An 18,805-nucleotide genomic window follows, 5' to 3' on the forward strand; every position below is an offset into this window, starting at 1 on the left:
CAATGTTCCAGTTTTGTTAATTAAATAAGTAATGTTTTGTATGATAATGGAAAATTTAAATGAAAACAGTTTTAACGATATTTAAACAACAAAGATGCAAGAAAAGGAAGTATAATAACTGATGAAGAAAAATCTCATATTTATGGCCATGAACAACTATTACCGGTATTTCATTTAGACTTACGGTATGTGAAATCAGTAACTGAGACATAATATTAAGGACATAACTGAATTTTATTTATATTTTGTTTTTACCATTACCTGCTAGGTAACAACAAAATAATTAGCATGGAATATGTTTATTACCCCAACATCACTTATATTGACGGAAAGGGAAAAGAAAAATTACAAACTTCTACGTGATGTGGTTTATCTTTACTTTTCACATTATTTTCAATATCTTAATATATTATTCACTACTCTACAACATATCACTCACTATTGTAGCACATGTATATGCTGATTTCGTAAGTGGCAATTATTAATTTACTGTAACACCAAGAAATTTCAGTAATTATTTGTTAACAATCTGTTAGTCTGTATCTTTTGTCGCTTATGTGAAGAGATGATTGTAACTAGAAAGATGTAATAACGAAAGGGTATCAGAATCTTAACAACTTTGAAAGATATATCTTACAGTGGAAGATTTTTGTAAACACAGATTCCACAAATAACTTATTAGTCGCGTTATAATGCAATAGTATATTTATTTTGTAATATCCAAGGGTAAAGTCAACAAAATTAACTGATTTAATAAACGAGTTATGTCCGGAAAATGAGGTCGGGTTTGTAATTTACAGCCGATCACTATATGGACTCAGAGCAGTTAAAGTGAATAATTAGAGAGCTGCTCCAATTTTTTTCGCTATCATGTTGTTTTGTGTCGCCTTTAAATGTTTTGTGATAAGTGCTCGAATAAAAAAAAATTGTCAACTTTGAGATTCGTGCTTTAATACTGATTTTGTTAATGGAAATAATAATGCTGTAGAAATTCATAAAACAAACTTTGCAAGGTTCATATGCCTAATGTTATGAATAATAACGTAGGGAACATAATAATTTATTTAAAGAAAGGGGAAACAATGTCCAGGATGATCAAAAGTGCAGTGGCCAGCCAAATGTATATTTTGTGATAAACATCTAATGAAAGTTCAGGAGGATTTTCGTTTGACAATATTCGAATTTTCTATTGAATTCATTAAGCTTCCATGTACAGTTGTTCATGAAATTGTGACGAAAAAGTTAAGCTATAAAAAAAACTGAGCAATAGGCAAGTGGTGAAAATACTGAGCAAAATACAAAAATGACAATGCATGGAGTAAGCTTAAAATTTTTGCTACTTTTTGGAAATAAAAATGATGCATTTTTGATCACTTTATAATTGGAGTTAAAACGAGGTTTTTCGCACATAATAAACAAAATTAACAATAAGTGAAGTTTAGTGGCGCCATTCATCATTCCCGACAATAAAAAAAAGTTTAAACAAGCACTTTTTGCTAAAGATGAACAATCAGTTTTATTTTGGGCAAAATGAGGACTTTGTTGGTTTTTGGGAAAGTGGAACCAAAATTATTGCTGGTGCATATTGTCAAACTTTATAAAAATTAAATACGGTATTCAGAACAAAAGACGTGGAATGATGACCTATGGGATTGTGCCTTTGCATGTGTCTGGTTGGGAAGTTTTTTACTTTCTACCCTACAGCTCTGATCTCATACCAAGCAGCTATTACTTGTTCCTGCACTTAAAGCAATGGCTTGCATATTAATGCTTCGAACATGATAAATATAGTGCTTATAAGTGGTTCAGTTACTGACACCGGATTTCTTTGACACAAATTTGATAGTACTTATAACATAAATTATTTGAAAGTCAATATTGACTATGTAGAGAAAAAAGTAAAGTTTTTATGTAGATATTTTGGTCTATGGTAAATAAATGTTTGTCTTTCATAATATTGTTTTATTTGCTAACTGAACCCTAATATCCTAATGCGCCTTATTTTATACCCTACATAACAAAGGGAAAAGAGTGAGAGAGAGCGCAAAGCTAGGAAAATCATTTGACACTTAAAGACATGGAGAACTCATTAAAATGAACTGCCGGACTTCTAAAGAATCTCCACAATTTCACAGTTTCAAATATTAAAAACTGGGATGCATTTCTCTCTGTTGTTCTAATAATGTCTGTGCTTGCTTGTTGTGATGATGGTGTGTGATAGTTAAAAGCAGAGTTGAGATAGAGAAGATAAACGTGAAACGATATGATTAGTTTAATTAATATAACACTAAACTTACATATTACCAGTATGTCTTCTTTTAGTTTGCCGAACTAGGTGTGAGTGGCATTTTAAAAACATATTTTCATAAGTGGTCAATCTTAATAAATGTTCACAATTTCTTTGATTTTTCACCATTGTCATTCGGGTTAGAATTATTTGCCTTGTATAATATTTCTGCAAGAGAAGACATTATGTCCAAAAATTTAAGCTTTCCATACACAGGCATTTTTGTAAACGCACGCGCACACACACTGTATTCACCAGCATCACGACATAATGAACTGTGTTATAATGAACTTCCACTGTCTCTAAATAGTAAGAATAATACTTACATGTAAAACTTATATGAAAGGTAACCTAAAATGGCCTGGCAAGCAAGAATAGAAGAAAAGAAATCCAAAGGAAGACTTCGACAAACTAGAGAAGAAGGAATACAAGTCCCCATGAGAGAAAGGAGAATTGAATGGAATGTAGCAAAGATAACTACTCTGATAGAATAAGATGGAGGTCTCTGTGTAAACCCTCTACACCTTTAGGTAGAAGAGGATCGACTTAGTAAGTAAGTAAGCAAGTAAATGAGTGAGTGAGTCAATGAGTGACTAAATAAGTAAGTAAGTAAGTAAGTAAGTAAGTAAGTAAGTAAGTAAGTAAGTAAGTAAGTAAGTAAGTAAGTAAGTAAGTAAGTAAGTAAGTAAGTAAGTAAGTAAGTAAGTAAGTAAGTAAGTAAGCAAGTGTATATCTACATTATACCGGGTGTCCCATTTATCTTGACCACCCAAAATAACTTTGTACACAAGCACCAAATAAAAATTGTTTCATATGAAAGGTGTATAACTGAAAGGGGGAAATAATACTGATGAGGCGCAACCCTGTAGCGTTATTTATTAATGAGATATCAGTACTAACATTTTTTTTATGGCACTATGTATTTATTATTTAGTATTTCAATTGAGTTCGCCAAGACCTGTCCAAAAATGTATCACAGTGAGTCATTCGAATAAACAGAACGTGAATAAACGGAACATTATTTGATGCCTTGACGACATGGTTCCTGTGCATAGTACACACAAAGGAACTGATTTGACTAAGTTGGTGTAAACAATATGCAGATACATTGCAGATACCCTGGGTCGCATAACCTGTTCCACGTAGCTCTGGTTTACAGTAAACACATGAAATCAAATGAAGCACAGACCACTCACTCAGTCATCAGTGTTCAGCGGAATAAAATCAAAGCTACGTGTAATAATTACGTGACCCTGAGTACCATCTGCAATGTACTACGTTTTGTTTACACCAACTTAAAGTCAAACTACTTCATACTACGCACAGGAACCATGTCGTCAATAATGTTCCGTTTATTAACGTTCTGTTTATCAGAATGGCCAACTGTGATACATTTTTGAAAAGGTCTTGACGAGCTTAATTTAAATATTGAATAGTAAATACATAGTGCCATTTAAAGAAACAATATTAGTACTCGTAGCTCATTAATAAATAACGCCACAAAGTTGCCTCTCCATCAGTATTAATCCCCCTTTTAGTTGTACACTTTCGTATGAAACAATTTTTCATTTGGTACTTACGTACAAAGTTATTTTGGGTGGTCAAAATAAATGGGACACTCTGTATATTATTTGTTTAATCTATTTATTGTATCAAGTTAAATGTATAGGCCTATATGTATGAAAACAACATGATATATTTCTATTGTGGGGCTTGCAATTCGAATCCAATACAACTGTACAAAATTGGATGTAGCATTTAATGATGTAATATATTTTTTTAGCTCCGCCTATTGTTGGCGGGCTTTATGGATATTTTGAAGAAACTGTAGATCTATATTTAAGATAAAAAAATTGAATTTTAAAGAAGATGAAATTCATGAATGTTTAAATTCATAAATAGATATACTGCTTTTTTTTTTTTTTTTTTTTTTTTTCAAATTTTATTTCACTGTAACACAAGACGGTCCATGTATAATAATTGCCATTTTTAAAACCAGCATTTCCTTTTTTTATGTTTACCTGATGAGGTGTGTTACGATTTTGCATACTCGTGCAATATTGCTAGAAGAGAGAAAGAGAGAGAGATGCAAAATAAAGTACGGTTTTTAAAAAATGAAGAGACAGACATAGAGAGAGAAAAGGTGAGTGAAGCATCGAAAATACAGATAAAATACAACAGTGCTTAAAAAAATAAAAAATAAAGAACAATAAAACAGGACTGCATTACAAAAATATAATTGGTGATGTATATACAAATGCATCTTCATCAATCAATTATTGCACCTATAATTTGTTCACATGTTTTAAATACTATGACCATAATGGAGCTAACATGTATACATAAATTAGAAATATACTGTATGTTAATTTTATTCACAATCCGATATGCTACTTTAATTAAATGACTTAAATAATGGTAGCTAATTACCTTCAATTATGACAGTAGATACAATTTCTCATGCTCATTGAAAGTTATATTAGAATATTGAATCAGTTGTCTGAGGGGAAATAGTATTGGAAGCAGTTTCTTTTTTATATTTATTATATGCATGTTTTCAGTGCGAACACTAACTTTCAGGTAAAATCTTTTCACCAATTAGATAATAACTGAATAATTAACGATTAATGGCATATGCACAATGTTCCAGAACTTTGTCAAAAATTCTGTTTAAACGTATTCTTCAATTGTTCTGCTTAAATATGCTGATAAGTTATTTAGCGTTCATGGGATTGGTGATAGCTAGATAGTATTTGAAATCATGGGACTGAGAATTCGCTACGGGATTAACAAAGATTTGAACAGTTGATCTAGCGGTCAGCATTCGTACGTATCTTGAGATCCCGCATTCGATTATCGTACAAATCTTGAGATCCCGCGTTCCATTATCGTCATAAGCCTGAAAATTTGTCCTTAAAGAAACTATTTAATACTTTCGCTCTTAAAGATCTGAAAGTTAAATGAGTGTATATAAAGAATTTCTGTAGGCAGGAGCACCTGAGTTTTCAAGTAAATGTTCTCAGAATGCGTCATAAGTTTGAAGTGTGTGAACTGTACGATACAAGAACCGTCCACAAGAAGGAAGGAAGAAGCAAATAATGCGTATCGATTTACCACAATACAGTGGCAACTGAAAACTTACGTTATTGCTTAGAAAATGTAAGTAGCTAAATCAGCTGGACTATAAATTCAAAATTATAGAAAAGTTAATTTGAACATAAAATTAAATTATATAGTTGAGACTTGAAATAGGGTAAATTAGTTGGACAGTCAGGCATGTTGGACACTTTGTACTTTATAACGTGTTACCTCGCCACTTGTGGGCACCACATTCTGCTGAAAGTCAATGACGGAAATAGCCACGAATGGGGCTACTTTCGTCATTGTCTTCTAGCAGAATGTGGTGCCCACAAGTGGCGAGCTAACACGTTAAAACACAAAGTGTCTAACATGCCCGACTGTCCAACAGACCCTAATTTACCCTATAATAAACTAACCGTAACAACGAAAATTACATAATCACTTTTATGACGACCAAAGCATTACAATATTTCTAACAATTTAAATATTTAACGGTTTTTTTACTTGGGTTATTTATTTAACGACGCTGTATCAACTACTAGATTATTTAGTGTCGATGGGATTGGTGATAGTGAGATGATATTTGGCGAGATGAGGTCGAGGATTCGCCATAGATTACCTGACATTCGCCTTATGGTTGGGAAAAACCTCGAAAGAAACCAAACCAGGTAATCAGCCCAAGCGGGAATCGAATCTATGCCCGAACACAACTCCAGATCGGCAGGCAAGAGCTTCAGCTGACTGAGCTACGCTGGTGACTTTTAATGTTGATACATACGCCCAAATTACCATTCACACCATTCCAACAAAGGCATTTCTTTGATTGTTACATGACTCTGTAACTCTTAATTAAAAAAAAAAAAAAAACTTCGATTCTTACACATTCATTCAAGTTTCTTTACAGACCAGAGCTAGGGCTACCAATCCTACGATCATTTCTACCATAGAATACCTGATGTTAGTATTCTACCAAAACTACCGGACCAGTATTCTACAAGGCCGCAATACTAATAATTTGTATATGAAGGAAACTTACAGCTCTAGAGACCATATTCATTATTTCAAGCCGATGTTACACTAACTTCAATCAGGAATATTCATTCAAGTTGTGGGGATGGTCCTATTACCGAAGTCGTCCATTTTGAATAATGAATAATTGTGATTTTATTTTTCTTGCACAGTTTCGAATTTAAAATTTAATTTTGTGTTATATTGCTAATATAATACCTCGTCTATTATTTAACAATGATGTCATTTAGTTTATTTCGAGTTTTAATCTGTGACAGACTATCCAGTTGAGACACGTAGCTACAATTTTTCCTATGACACAATGGAGCCAATATGCTGCTCTGAAATTTTGCTTGTCTTAAAAATCGTGTGCTAAGGTATATGAAATATTACAGCAGACTTGTGGGGACTCTGTTCTATCCTATCGTACAGTAGGTAGCGCAAAATATTCAAAAGATGGAAAACAGTCATTTTTAAAAGACCCTGGGGCTCCAACCATAGCTCTTATGGACGTAACCATTAACACTGCTGCTGTAATTGCGAGAGAAGATTGACGACTAACATTTAAGAAAGTTGTCAGAGAAGCTGAACCTTTCATTAGGTACCTCCCAAACATTGGTAACGGAAAATCTGCACATTGGTGGGTTATAAGACTCCCGAAAATGGTTATGTTATCATCTTCATACAATAACGGTGACTATTTATGGGTAGTGAATGAAAGTTTGGTGATTTTGGCTAAGCGAAAATTTTTGAGATATTATCGTTCTCAAGTAGACACTACACGAATGAAAGAAGTGTATAATAAATCTGTTTATCTAGTATTCAAAACATAGAGAAACACGTATACAAATAAATAACACCTACAGTTCTAATAACAGAATAACATTGTAAATAAAAAAGAAAAATCAGATTGCTTTCGAACTCTGGTCTTTATTTTAAGAGATCGGTGTTCGACTTAGATATGGGAAGAAGGTAGCATATTAAAGTAGAGAGACGGCAGACCTCAAATTTCACTACCAATAATTCGGCTATCTTTCAATGATATATGATTTGTCTTTTAACTTCAATCCAAAAAAGAATAATAAAAAATCGGTGATAACAGATAGGTGTCCTCTTCTTTCGTATGGATTCCTCCATGAATAAATTTCACAAGCCGCCAGTGATTTTATGTGAAGGTGCAGACATTTTTATGATGTCATTGCAATGATCGAATAAGCTTGATGCCAAATGCAAGGCATAATCAGGGTTGTACAAGCAGTGCATAAATATAGAATAAAATATCAAATGGTAAAATTGTGAAAGAAAAGAGCTATTCTTACTACACATTTCACTAGAGTACCAGAATTCTGTTTAGTACTTTGGGATAAAATAATATTCATTGTCTGTAGTCTTATAGTGAAAAAACTTAGTCTTTAAAATTTCTCGGCAGTGCTATACGTGTATGTTAGTTCTGTATCTAACCATCGTTGGTGTCACGAACCAACAAGGCACGTTAAGTTGTCCAGAGTAGCCAAGCATAAGAACCTGGCAAAGTAGGCGACCCCTTGTCTCATCTATCTGCCTTGATAATGAAACTTACATTATGTAGTTCCGGAACGTTGGAAATGTCAAGTTTCAGGACACGGTGGAATACCCAAAAAACTAATTCTGATCACATTCACCGTGAAAGCCGAAAACGCATTGTGTCTTATTATGCGTCTACTATTTATAATACACGTATTTAACTGTAATTCCATTACTATAAATTATGCATACGTCATACTTCGAGCTACTTCACGTAGTGTTCGTCAAAGTGAATTTCACTTCGACTTATTTGTATTATGAGTATTACTACGCAGGTCACAAAGTTCCTGATTTCCACCAGTATCAGAACTTAAATATTCGAATTTTTCCTCTACATGCTAACAATTATTACAAAACAGACTAAATTACGCTTCGTTTTCTTACACCGTAATTAAGGAAGCCAATATTCAAGCGTAGGATAAATGTAGGAGATCACCTGGACTGTCTTGAGAGAGATCCTTGTTTGCATGTTGGAGATCACCTGGACTGTCTTGAGAGAGATCCTTGTTTGCATGTAGGAGATTATCTGGATTGTTTTGAGAGAGATCCTTCTTTGCATGTAGGAGATTACCTGGATTGTCTTGAGAGATCCTTCTTTGCATGTAGGTGACTATCTGGATTGTCTTGAAAGAAATCCTCCTTTGTATGTAGGAAATTATCTGGGTTGTCTTGAGAAAGATCCTTCTTTGCATGTAGGAGATTACCTGGACAGTCTTGAGAGAGATCCTTCCTCTAAGAATGTGTGATCCACCTGCCCATTCTAAATACTACAGTTTATTTTAAAGAAGAATTATGAACAAACTAGGACGAATATCCATTAAAAGTGTTTTGATTGACTGTATGACACATTCTATGGGGTAGACATAGAAGTAATATTGCCAATATTTGAAAAGTTGTAGCATTGTTGATGGAGGCAAATTTCGCCTCTTGTTACTTAACTATCCCTTCAGTTAATCCACTCTAACCTTGTCACAATTCTCGCCTTCTGTTTTTTTTATCCAGAGAAAATACTCGTCTCTATTTTTCATAAGTCTTCATTGTACTTTTGTCAAGGGAAATTATTCGTATTTATTTATTGTGAAGTGTATGGAAGGAAATGGTGAATATTACCAGCACTGCTGTGTTCGATTCTCGTTACATATGCTACCAGATGACTGTTTCGCTCGTCGCAGCGTTCATGATCGTATGGTGTAAGAAAACGAAGAATAACTAAATTATCCTATCTGAATTATATCTTTACCTACATTATAAATAAGTTATTTATATTGTTTTATACTTCCATGTCCTTCCGGGTGGTTCATTTGATTCCAGTGGTGTTATAGCCAATAATATTAGACGCACGTTGGCGCCATGAGCAATAAAGTATCCAATAGAATAGGCCACTCTTTAGGTCTTACTATATCGCCCTTGAGATACTAAACTTCCTAGACTAGACTAGACTAGAAGAAGTTCGTTTTTAGAGATCTACCTACTAATACGGTACTAAAAACTTATCCATGACTTAGATATTGACGTACAATCATTAGAAAATAAGTCTCATTTAGGTTTTTTGTTATACCTATGAAAATTCTCGTAAAACAAAATTTAATTTCGACACTAAAAAGCGTATAACAAAAACTAATGTGTAAGCAATGCATATTTTTTCCATACCAGACTTTAATGGATTGTTCACGTCATCAAAACTCAAGTAAACAACATATTGAGGAAATTGCAGTAGTAAGAATGAGCATCTTGCTCTTATAGTACAGAGTGTTTTCCAGGAAACAGACTTCACTCAGGGAAATGCCGTGAACGCATCACTATATGCTGACTTCCATTCAGTGCAGTTCAGTTTATTTCGTAGCATGCAATATACATTAGAACAGCAAATCTTCATACAGCGATACGTATACTCAGATATATCTAAGCATTACGAAGAAATACAAAAAAGTACCAAGCTATATTTCTACGGAAATATTCTAGTGTTCGACAACCATCTGATCCAACAATCTAGAATTTAGTGAAACTTCTTTTTAAATAAAAAAGGTGCATAAATCGCGTTCTAACTGAAGAAAAACTCAATGACGTAGGCTACAGACTAGAGCAGTCTCCCACGAATTCGTTAAGAAAGTTAGCTCAACAGACAGCTGTATCCAAGACATCAGTACGGAATTGTTAGAACTAGTGCCTTATAAGGCAATAGTCCTTCAAAAATTGAATGAAACGGTTCATGTGCCTTGGGTTCAATTCTATCGATAGAGAAGAAATTCAGCGCGTGTCTAGAAATATTTTCAAAAGATGTGAAATGTGTTTTAGAGAGATTGGTCGACAGTTCCAGCACTCACGAGGTAAACCATTAAATTTCATCTGTAATGTAATAAGTCGCGAGATTTTATTGCCGGAAGCTGACGCGCTGAATCACCGCTAAGCGGACTGTTACTTGCCCTCGTCACTTTACGAGCGCTCCGTACTAAGCGAAACCTGTTTCCAGGCGTACACCTGTTATTTTACCATTTTTATATTGAAAGTGAAGTTACCCACATCTATTGTCCCCTTTGTGCTGCATGCATTCTCGAGTGCGTAACGTGTTTCATTTTTGTCTACTCACTAGACGTTTAGTTCAGTGTAGATTTGATTAATCATTATTGTGATATAAACCAATCATAATATTTAATTGCCCATGTCCACACATTTATGCTGTTATACTGAATGAAGTCAACCACAATGCACACACAATACAGTGAAATACCAATGTAACAAATTGTTTATGTGTATAATTTAATTTGAAATAATGAGATTTCTTCAAACTGGCATTAATGATTTAGTAAATTATCTGAGACTATAAAAATTGTTTCGTTTTACTAATATAAGCATACCAAAAATATTCTAAATATGGTAACGTCTGAATGAAAAGAAATAATTTAGTGTCGACATTTATTTGCTACAATGATTTTTTGTTAAACTGAAAAATATCTGTACTACGTCCGACGTTTGAAAAATCGTGTACTGGCTGCGATACTATTCGTGCTAGTATGGAGATTAAAAAAAATGTTAATGTTTATGAGAATATTGTAGGTTTCACATAATACGAGGCGCGTCCATAAAGTAACTTTTCCACTCGCCCCACAGCTAGCAAACCATATATTGCGCGAAGCGACTGCGTATACGTGATAGAGTAATGTCCTGGCATGGCGCATGCGCTAACGGAACTTCCCGAGTGCTCTCAGTAGCTTCGTTGCATTGGTTGAAGATGGACGTTCCTATTCCAGCTCCCGCCGCCTGTGAAGTTCGGTCAGTAATAAAGTTTTTGAATGCATAGGGCATAGCGCCGATAGAAATTGATCGTCAGCTGTGCCAGATCTATGAGCAAGCAGATGGTGCGTTGCTGCTGTAGACAATTTTCAGCAGGACGCCAAAATGTGCATGACGAGGAGCGCAGTAGGAGGCCAACCATTATCACATACGACCTTGTGGAGCAACGCACCATCTGCTTGCTCATGACGTTAGGCCCATAGACCTGGCACAGCTGACGATCAATTTCAATTGGCGCTATGCCCTGTGCATTCAAAAACTTTATCACTGACCGCACTTTACAGGCGGCGGGAGCTGGAATAGGAACGTCCATCTTCAACCAATGCAACGAAGCTATTGAGAGCACTTGGGAAGTTCCGCTAGCGCATGCGCCATGCCAGGACATTACTCTATCACGTATACGCAGTCGCGTCGCGCAATATATGGTTTGATAGCTTTGGGACGAGTGGGAAAGTTACTTTATGGACACGCCTCGTTTATTTACATTTTTATTGTTGTATTCGTTTGTTTCATGATTATAAAGTTGAATACAGCAGAAGTAACTAGAGGCACGTTACGTGACGTGGCTGTTTGTCTTTTCGTTGATTAAGCTCGAGACTTGAAAATTGGTTTCGTTTTACTATAGGCCTACTCTGTCCAGTGAAAGTATAAAGTGACATAAACCATAGAACATCAGTATCATTAGATCTATTCACATGATAACAAACGAAAGAGCCAATTTAGAGATCTCAAAGCCACGTGCATGTTTTTACATCATTGGACGGACATTACATTTATCATTATTCTGACACATACTAAAATAGTATTTCACTGTATTGTTTATAAATATTCCTACCTTTGTAAAAAAAATCTTACAGTAACGCAGACTATGCGATATTTAATTCAAGATGAAGTAGGTGCAAAATCTCTACATTTGTAAATTATGTGAGTGACATTTAATAGAATGGAACATACCATCTACTTGCGTTTGTAGTAAAATTCAAGATCCATGAGTTTTACACACAATGCAACATTTGTATTAAAACTTAGCTATATACCTTTTATAACGACTTCAAAATAACTAAAATTATTTCAACCCATTGGCTTTTAAAACCGTCAATGTGACGTTAAAAACTATGAGAAGTATATTTATGATGCCTTATTTAAGAACCATATAACTGCAATTTTATGTTTTCGTATGTATTATGTTATATTGTATTTTAGGTAGCTGAAACATTAAATGTTCTTAAAAACAGTAAGCAGTTTCAAAATTAATAATAATAATAATAATAATAATAATAATAATAATAATAATAATAATAATAATAATGTAAAAGTTTGAATCCGTCTCGGTGACATATACCGCTCTTATTACAAACGTACTAGATCCATATCGTGTATAGCCTACATGTATTCCACAGGCCGCCTCACATACCGCCCAGTTTTCGTTATTTCTCGCATGACTATGTTACGTCCCTTCGAGAAAGAAACACCCTTTTCTTTACGTTTGAAACATCAACGAATGTAATGGGGTGTCAACTTAAGAAATTATTAGAAATACACTAGAGAAACCGATGGGAATACGAGTAGCATGCGGTATAAATAGTACAGTGCAATGTTATTGGCGTCGGTCTAGGGGTAATGCATTGCTTAAAATCATGCCACAAAACGAAGTTTAGTAGACATATTCTTGGAAAGGCTCACTCGTGAAACGTGATTTCACTAGCTATTTTCTTTTAGTTGATACTTGTGCAAGAATCCTACCGTCAGCCTTGCCAACTACATAAATGACTGATTTTTTATTCATAACGGTTTATCAAGACAATAAGTTTACTGATGAATATAAATGATCTGTGACATTTGTGTGCGCTAAGTACAGTGATGAATAATTACGAATATAAATAGGCTATTAGCGAGAGCGAGTAATGGAGAGTGTGGTGTTTCTTGTGAGTGAAAGAATACTGTACAATACGAGATTCACGGATTCAACTTTTTAATCAATATAATAGTAATACTCCCTCCGTTCCAAAATATGGTATAAAAAACAAAACAAGTTTTCCATGTTGATGATTATTGTGCATGCGCGCACGAAATAAAGAAATAATAAAATGTTTCGCGATTTTGGTATTCTGTTCAGTAGTGAAGGGACTATCAGACAGTGCAGTTGTGAATGTTTCTAATCTTTTGTAGTGTATCAACATATGCTATTTAAATAGTTCATTATGAACAGAAATCAAATGGGCACCTGCTGTGACATTCCTATTGCAGAAAATATAACACTAACCCAGTCAATTTTGAATAGAACATCTAAGCCTCAACAGTCGTACACAAACGGGTTGTAATTTATTGCAATTTTTATGTTAACTGGCCTCTCTCAAAACAATGTTAGTTTTTTATTTTATTAATTTGATACCACACAGAATGAAATGTACCTAATTTTTACGATTTTCTTATGTTAATTTATCAAATAAATAAGCATCTAGAAGATGTATTAAAGTTACATTATATTACTGAGAACTTTAACAAATGTGTACCATATTTTGGAACAGAATTAATTACATCATCCTACATCATATTTTGAAACAGAGGGAGTAATAATAATAATAATAATAATAATAATAATAATAATAATAATAATAATAATAGTAATAATAATAATAATAATGATAATAATAATAATAATAATAATAATAATAATAATAATAATAATAATAAGCCAATGGTTTAAAATAATTTGACTTATAGACTATGAGTTTTGATCTAGAAATATATAATTATTTTAGGGCTATTTTATGTCATAAATATTAAAACACCCAACACTTGGTTAATGCAGCCCTTCTTTCAGATTTTAAAATAATGTTAATCTGTAAACTTTAATTTAACGCTTTAATTCCTGATATTATTGATATTATGTAATGTTCATAAAAGTACGTACATGTAAGGATAACTAAAGGAGGCCTAATACAAAAGTTACTGTAGAAGTCCAGACAACAATAGTTTTACCTGCATTCTGTGCGCAACAAGTTCAGCAATATGGCGTCGATCCTCTTCTTGTGAATCTCCCATTAGACTTAGTGCACTGTCATTTACTTCGATGATGAATTCCCGGCCATCTTTTGCAACAATGATCTCCAACGCACAGATGTCAAGGCCCCCGAATAGCTCCGATACTTCGTCCACCCACATCTTGTAGCGCTCCGTCATCTGAATCTGCTCCAACATGGCCGAACCGGTGTTTGTTTTCCAGTTCCCGGAAATGGACTTGCGCCTGTAAATTTTAAACAACAGTTAAAGTAACAGGCGAAGAAATTAGACACGTTAAGGTAAGGTGTTATTTATAGAGAATGAACATGATTACTAAAGAAGAAAATTGCTTCGTAAAAATGTCTGGTATATCAGTTTCCAGTTAAAACATTAATATGCTAGGTATAATAGCCAAAGAACTTCACAGAACACTACAATAAATTAAATGACGTATCTGCCGCAATTGCTTTGTGACCAGGGTCAAGTTGGGAAATGTAAGTATAAAACAACTCAAGGAGAAAATAGTATTCAACAATTCTGTTAATATGTTGAATAAAGGACAAGCAAACTTCAAAACATACATTAATAACATTAAGATATTATTACATTATTATAGTACATAGAACGGTTAGTAGTAGTGATGGAAGTATTCGAATAAAAAATAGAGTGAATCGGGGGGAGATGACTATCGGGGGAAGATGCTTATTTCTTTGTAGTTTCACATTCTTCCAAGAGAGAACGCCACGCGCATGTCTTCATGATCACTGAGACAGTTGAATGTCTGTAGAGTGGAAGCTAACTCATTTTGCCACGTGTTCTTGTTGTGAGAAGAAGAAAAGCAAGAAAACAGCTCATTTTTCTGCTATAAAATAATTACAAAGGTATGTTAACATTTTAATACATCCTTGAATTCGTAATAACTGTCAAACCTTTGTAACGGATATTGTAGTAAAGGTTCTAAAGTTTGTATTGTTAACAACCTTGCTCCGTCATCTTAGGTTGCGTCACAGCACTAGGCATCTTACCCCGATACTTGAGTAAGATGATCATTTTTTTCGGGGTAAGATGGCAACTTGTTGCAAGAGTTTTATTTTTTGTTTTATTGCAGGGAATGTGTAAACATTAGTTAAGATTCTCTGATTGAGGTCAGTGGAGTGAGGACAGTCTTCAACTTGCGATGGAACATGTTATAACAGAGGGTATGAACTGTTTTAGAGCATCGCAAGCATAAGGGATTTCTTACCGTACCCTTAAACGCCTCCTAAAAAAGACTGATGACAAAAAAAGATGTACTGGATTGAATTCATTTTGTGCAAGAAGTGATTTCACAAGTCTTGCACACGGCAATAAAATATATGCAATGAAGTAGTGACACACGAGTGAGAAAGTGTCCATGAGCTTTAGATTAAGTAAATTTTGTTATATACATGTATCAAACCAAGTTCAGGTAAAATACATATATCAGTAAATGTGTTAATTGCATTTGCCATCTTACCCGACTATCGGGGAAATATGCCTACTGTGCAGGTAAAAAGAAAACCTGTATCTATAAACAAGGTAACTAATGTTTTCTGTTTTTTTACCAAAAATTTAGTTTCAAAATACCTTCCAGACTTTGATATTTCAATATGAAATTCAAAACTAAATGAATAGTATCTTAAATTTTCAATCAAAGTCAGGCACCTTTCCCCGATCCACTCTACGAATTACTCGATTCTTGTAAGTTCTCCAGATATATTTCGAATCATGAACAAGTATTCGAATACTTTCCTCAGATGGTAGGTGCTGCTAGAAGAAGAGAATGAGAACAGAAAGAAATAGTATAGAAAGGAAGGACTCGAGAACATCGATTGCGCGACAAACGCATACATTCGACTAATCTCGTCTACAAACATGAAGTGGTTGCGTGCAATAAAGACCTGAACCGGATCGTCTCTCTCTCTCTCTCTCTCTCTCTCTCCTTCTCATTCTCGTCTAATTACGGAGCGTAGGAATATAAACACATCTTTATCGGAAGTTGCACTATGTGATTAGATTAGAATGATAAATATAAACTTCTATGCTTGCACAATACACTGATGTCACTGTTATCGTTATTCATGCTGGATGTTGAATATGAGAATCGAGAACCTGGCGAGAACTACTCGAGAACGACCGAAGTGAGCAATCAAATCGTTATCCCAGTGATAAAAATATTCGAGAACTTTATTCGAATAAATATTTAGATTCTTAATATTATTCGAGACCAGATTAATAATTGATTCTTTAAATTATTCAATTCCGCCCGTCACTAGTTAGTGTCCTTCGGTTCCTTACTATGAGAGTTCAAGCATAATTGCGGAATGAGATAACGAGAAGCGCTGAATCACCCAGTCAGTTTGGTTTAGGATTTGTTGTTTAATGGACGCGTTACTCAATTCTGGTTATGATTCTGCGTTAGGTTTAGAATTTGTTAGTGAGTTGATGTGTTGCTCGGTCCTGTATTAAACTACTACTACTACTACTACTACTACTACTACCACCTTGCATTTGTGATTCCAGGCGGTCCGGGTTCGACTCCAAGCCAGGTCGAGATGGAATTTGTGGTGGAATAGAAGACATTGTATAGACGTTTTCTCGGGATACTCCCGTTTGCCTCTATCATTCCACTAACATTCTCTACCTTCTCATTTAATCTATCACCTGATATAATTAAAAATATGGGATAGTATGGATTTCCGATGCAGATATAATATTTAAGGGATTGGGGATTATAAGGTACTAGCCTGGTTTCGTCAAGGCTGAGGCAGGATGGCCTACCTGTGAGCGTCAGATTCACGAATGTCACCCAGGCCACCTGTCGGGCTTGGATAATCACCGCATGATATAACTATAGGGTGCACAATGGGCCAATGTAAACCTAACTGCAAGGATCCGTATAAAGTATGGACTTTGAAAAGTCAAGTCAACTACTACCACTACTACTACCACTACCACTACCACTACCATTACTAGCACCAGTAGTACCACCACTATCACTACTACTACCACTACTACCACCACCATCACTACCACTACAATTACCACTACCACTACCACCATCACTACTACCACCACCATCACTACCACTACAACTACCACAACCACTACCACCACTACTACTACCACCACCACTACTACCACTATCACTACCACTACTACCACTACCATTACCACTATCACTACCATCACTACTACTACTACTACTACCACTACCACCACCACCATCACTACCACTACAACTACCACTACCACCACCACTACCACTACCACCACTACTACCACTATCACTACCACTACAACGACCACCACTACTACCACTACCATTACCACTACCACTACCATGACTACGACTACTACTACTACTACCACTACCACCACCACCATCACTACCACTACAACTACCACTACCATCACTACTACTACCACCACTACTACCACTATCACTACCACTACCACGACCACCACTACTACCACTACCATTACCATCATTACTACTACTACTACTACTACTACTACTACTACTTTCAAAACGTGACAAATATTTGGTACTCACATGAAGGCCTTGTAATTTCCACCGATCTTCTGCACGTGGATGTCGTATTTGCTGTCCACGTAGGGTTCCGTGGTGCAATACGTGTTGGCCACGGCGACCACGGACGCCATGTCCTGGAAGTCACTGTTGGTGTCCACCTTCACTTTGCCCAGGCCTCCGTGCGCGTGGCCGATCTTGAATACCACTGGGAATCGGGCCGAGCTCAGCTGAAGACAAAAAAAAGCGCCTACTGACTGCGTGAACTTACACTGATGGTTAGGAAACGGACAATTATGACTAAATAGCTTTAAATACCTATCTATGTATTACTTAGGTAATTAAATAGCCAAACTAGTACCCAGATTTTCAAAATATGTGTTTAAGATGGGGAACAGCAACTCTTGCCTTACTAATATTTCTGTACGCTTGACATATGTGTATTAAAATCTTTAATGTTTAGATTATGTAATAGAGAGTATTGAAGCAGAACAATTCTTTTATGCATTAATAAGTGAACTAACCGCTAAGGGGAACGAATCCATCATTCGTGCAAATGTAATCATTATAATGACATACGAGCGTTTCTAAACAATATTCACACTCATGTAAGATTCAGAAATCTTTCACAAGTAAAACGTTAAAGACTTGTGAATTTTCGTAAATTTTTTTGTAAATTAAGGTAATAAAATATTCTCACTTATATAATAATAACATATTACGAATTTGTGGGTTATCCTATATCGGAAGACCCTTAGTAATTCTGGAGAGTGTAACACACGCCAGATATATTGAAACATATTATGATGTATTTAAACAAGTTTATTGTGCTGATCCCAAAATTATTTTAAAGACACACACACAGAGAAATTGGCAATGTTGGACTTCATGGGTACCAAGCAATGTAACATCCTTAAATATCTATGTCTATTAGAAGTTTGCATAGGCAACTTTACACGAATACGAGATAAAATAATTCGTAAATCTTAGTAAGAAACAAGAATAAACAATGACAATAAAAT

General features: G+C 34.9%; 1 protein-coding gene across 1 annotated transcript in view; it reads right to left on the reverse strand.

Moving 5' to 3' along the window:
• The window catches only part of Syn (synapsin), a 72,666-nt gene that overhangs the window by 49,516 nt on the left and 4,345 nt on the right, over positions 1 to 18,805 (reverse strand). Inside the window, exons 2-4 of the mRNA XM_069848768.1 lie at positions 17,808 to 18,013; positions 14,213 to 14,477; positions 4,309 to 4,350 (exon numbers count right to left, since the gene is read on the reverse strand). Of these exons, the coding sequence (XP_069704869.1) occupies positions 4,309 to 4,350; positions 14,213 to 14,477; positions 17,808 to 18,013 (513 nt within the window). The remainder of the gene's footprint in view (positions 1 to 4,308; positions 4,351 to 14,212; positions 14,478 to 17,807; positions 18,014 to 18,805) is intronic.

This window comes from Periplaneta americana, chromosome 15, assembly GCF_040183065.1.
Source record: "Periplaneta americana isolate PAMFEO1 chromosome 15, P.americana_PAMFEO1_priV1, whole genome shotgun sequence".
NCBI classification, from domain to species: Eukaryota; Metazoa; Arthropoda; class Insecta; order Blattodea; family Blattidae; genus Periplaneta; species Periplaneta americana.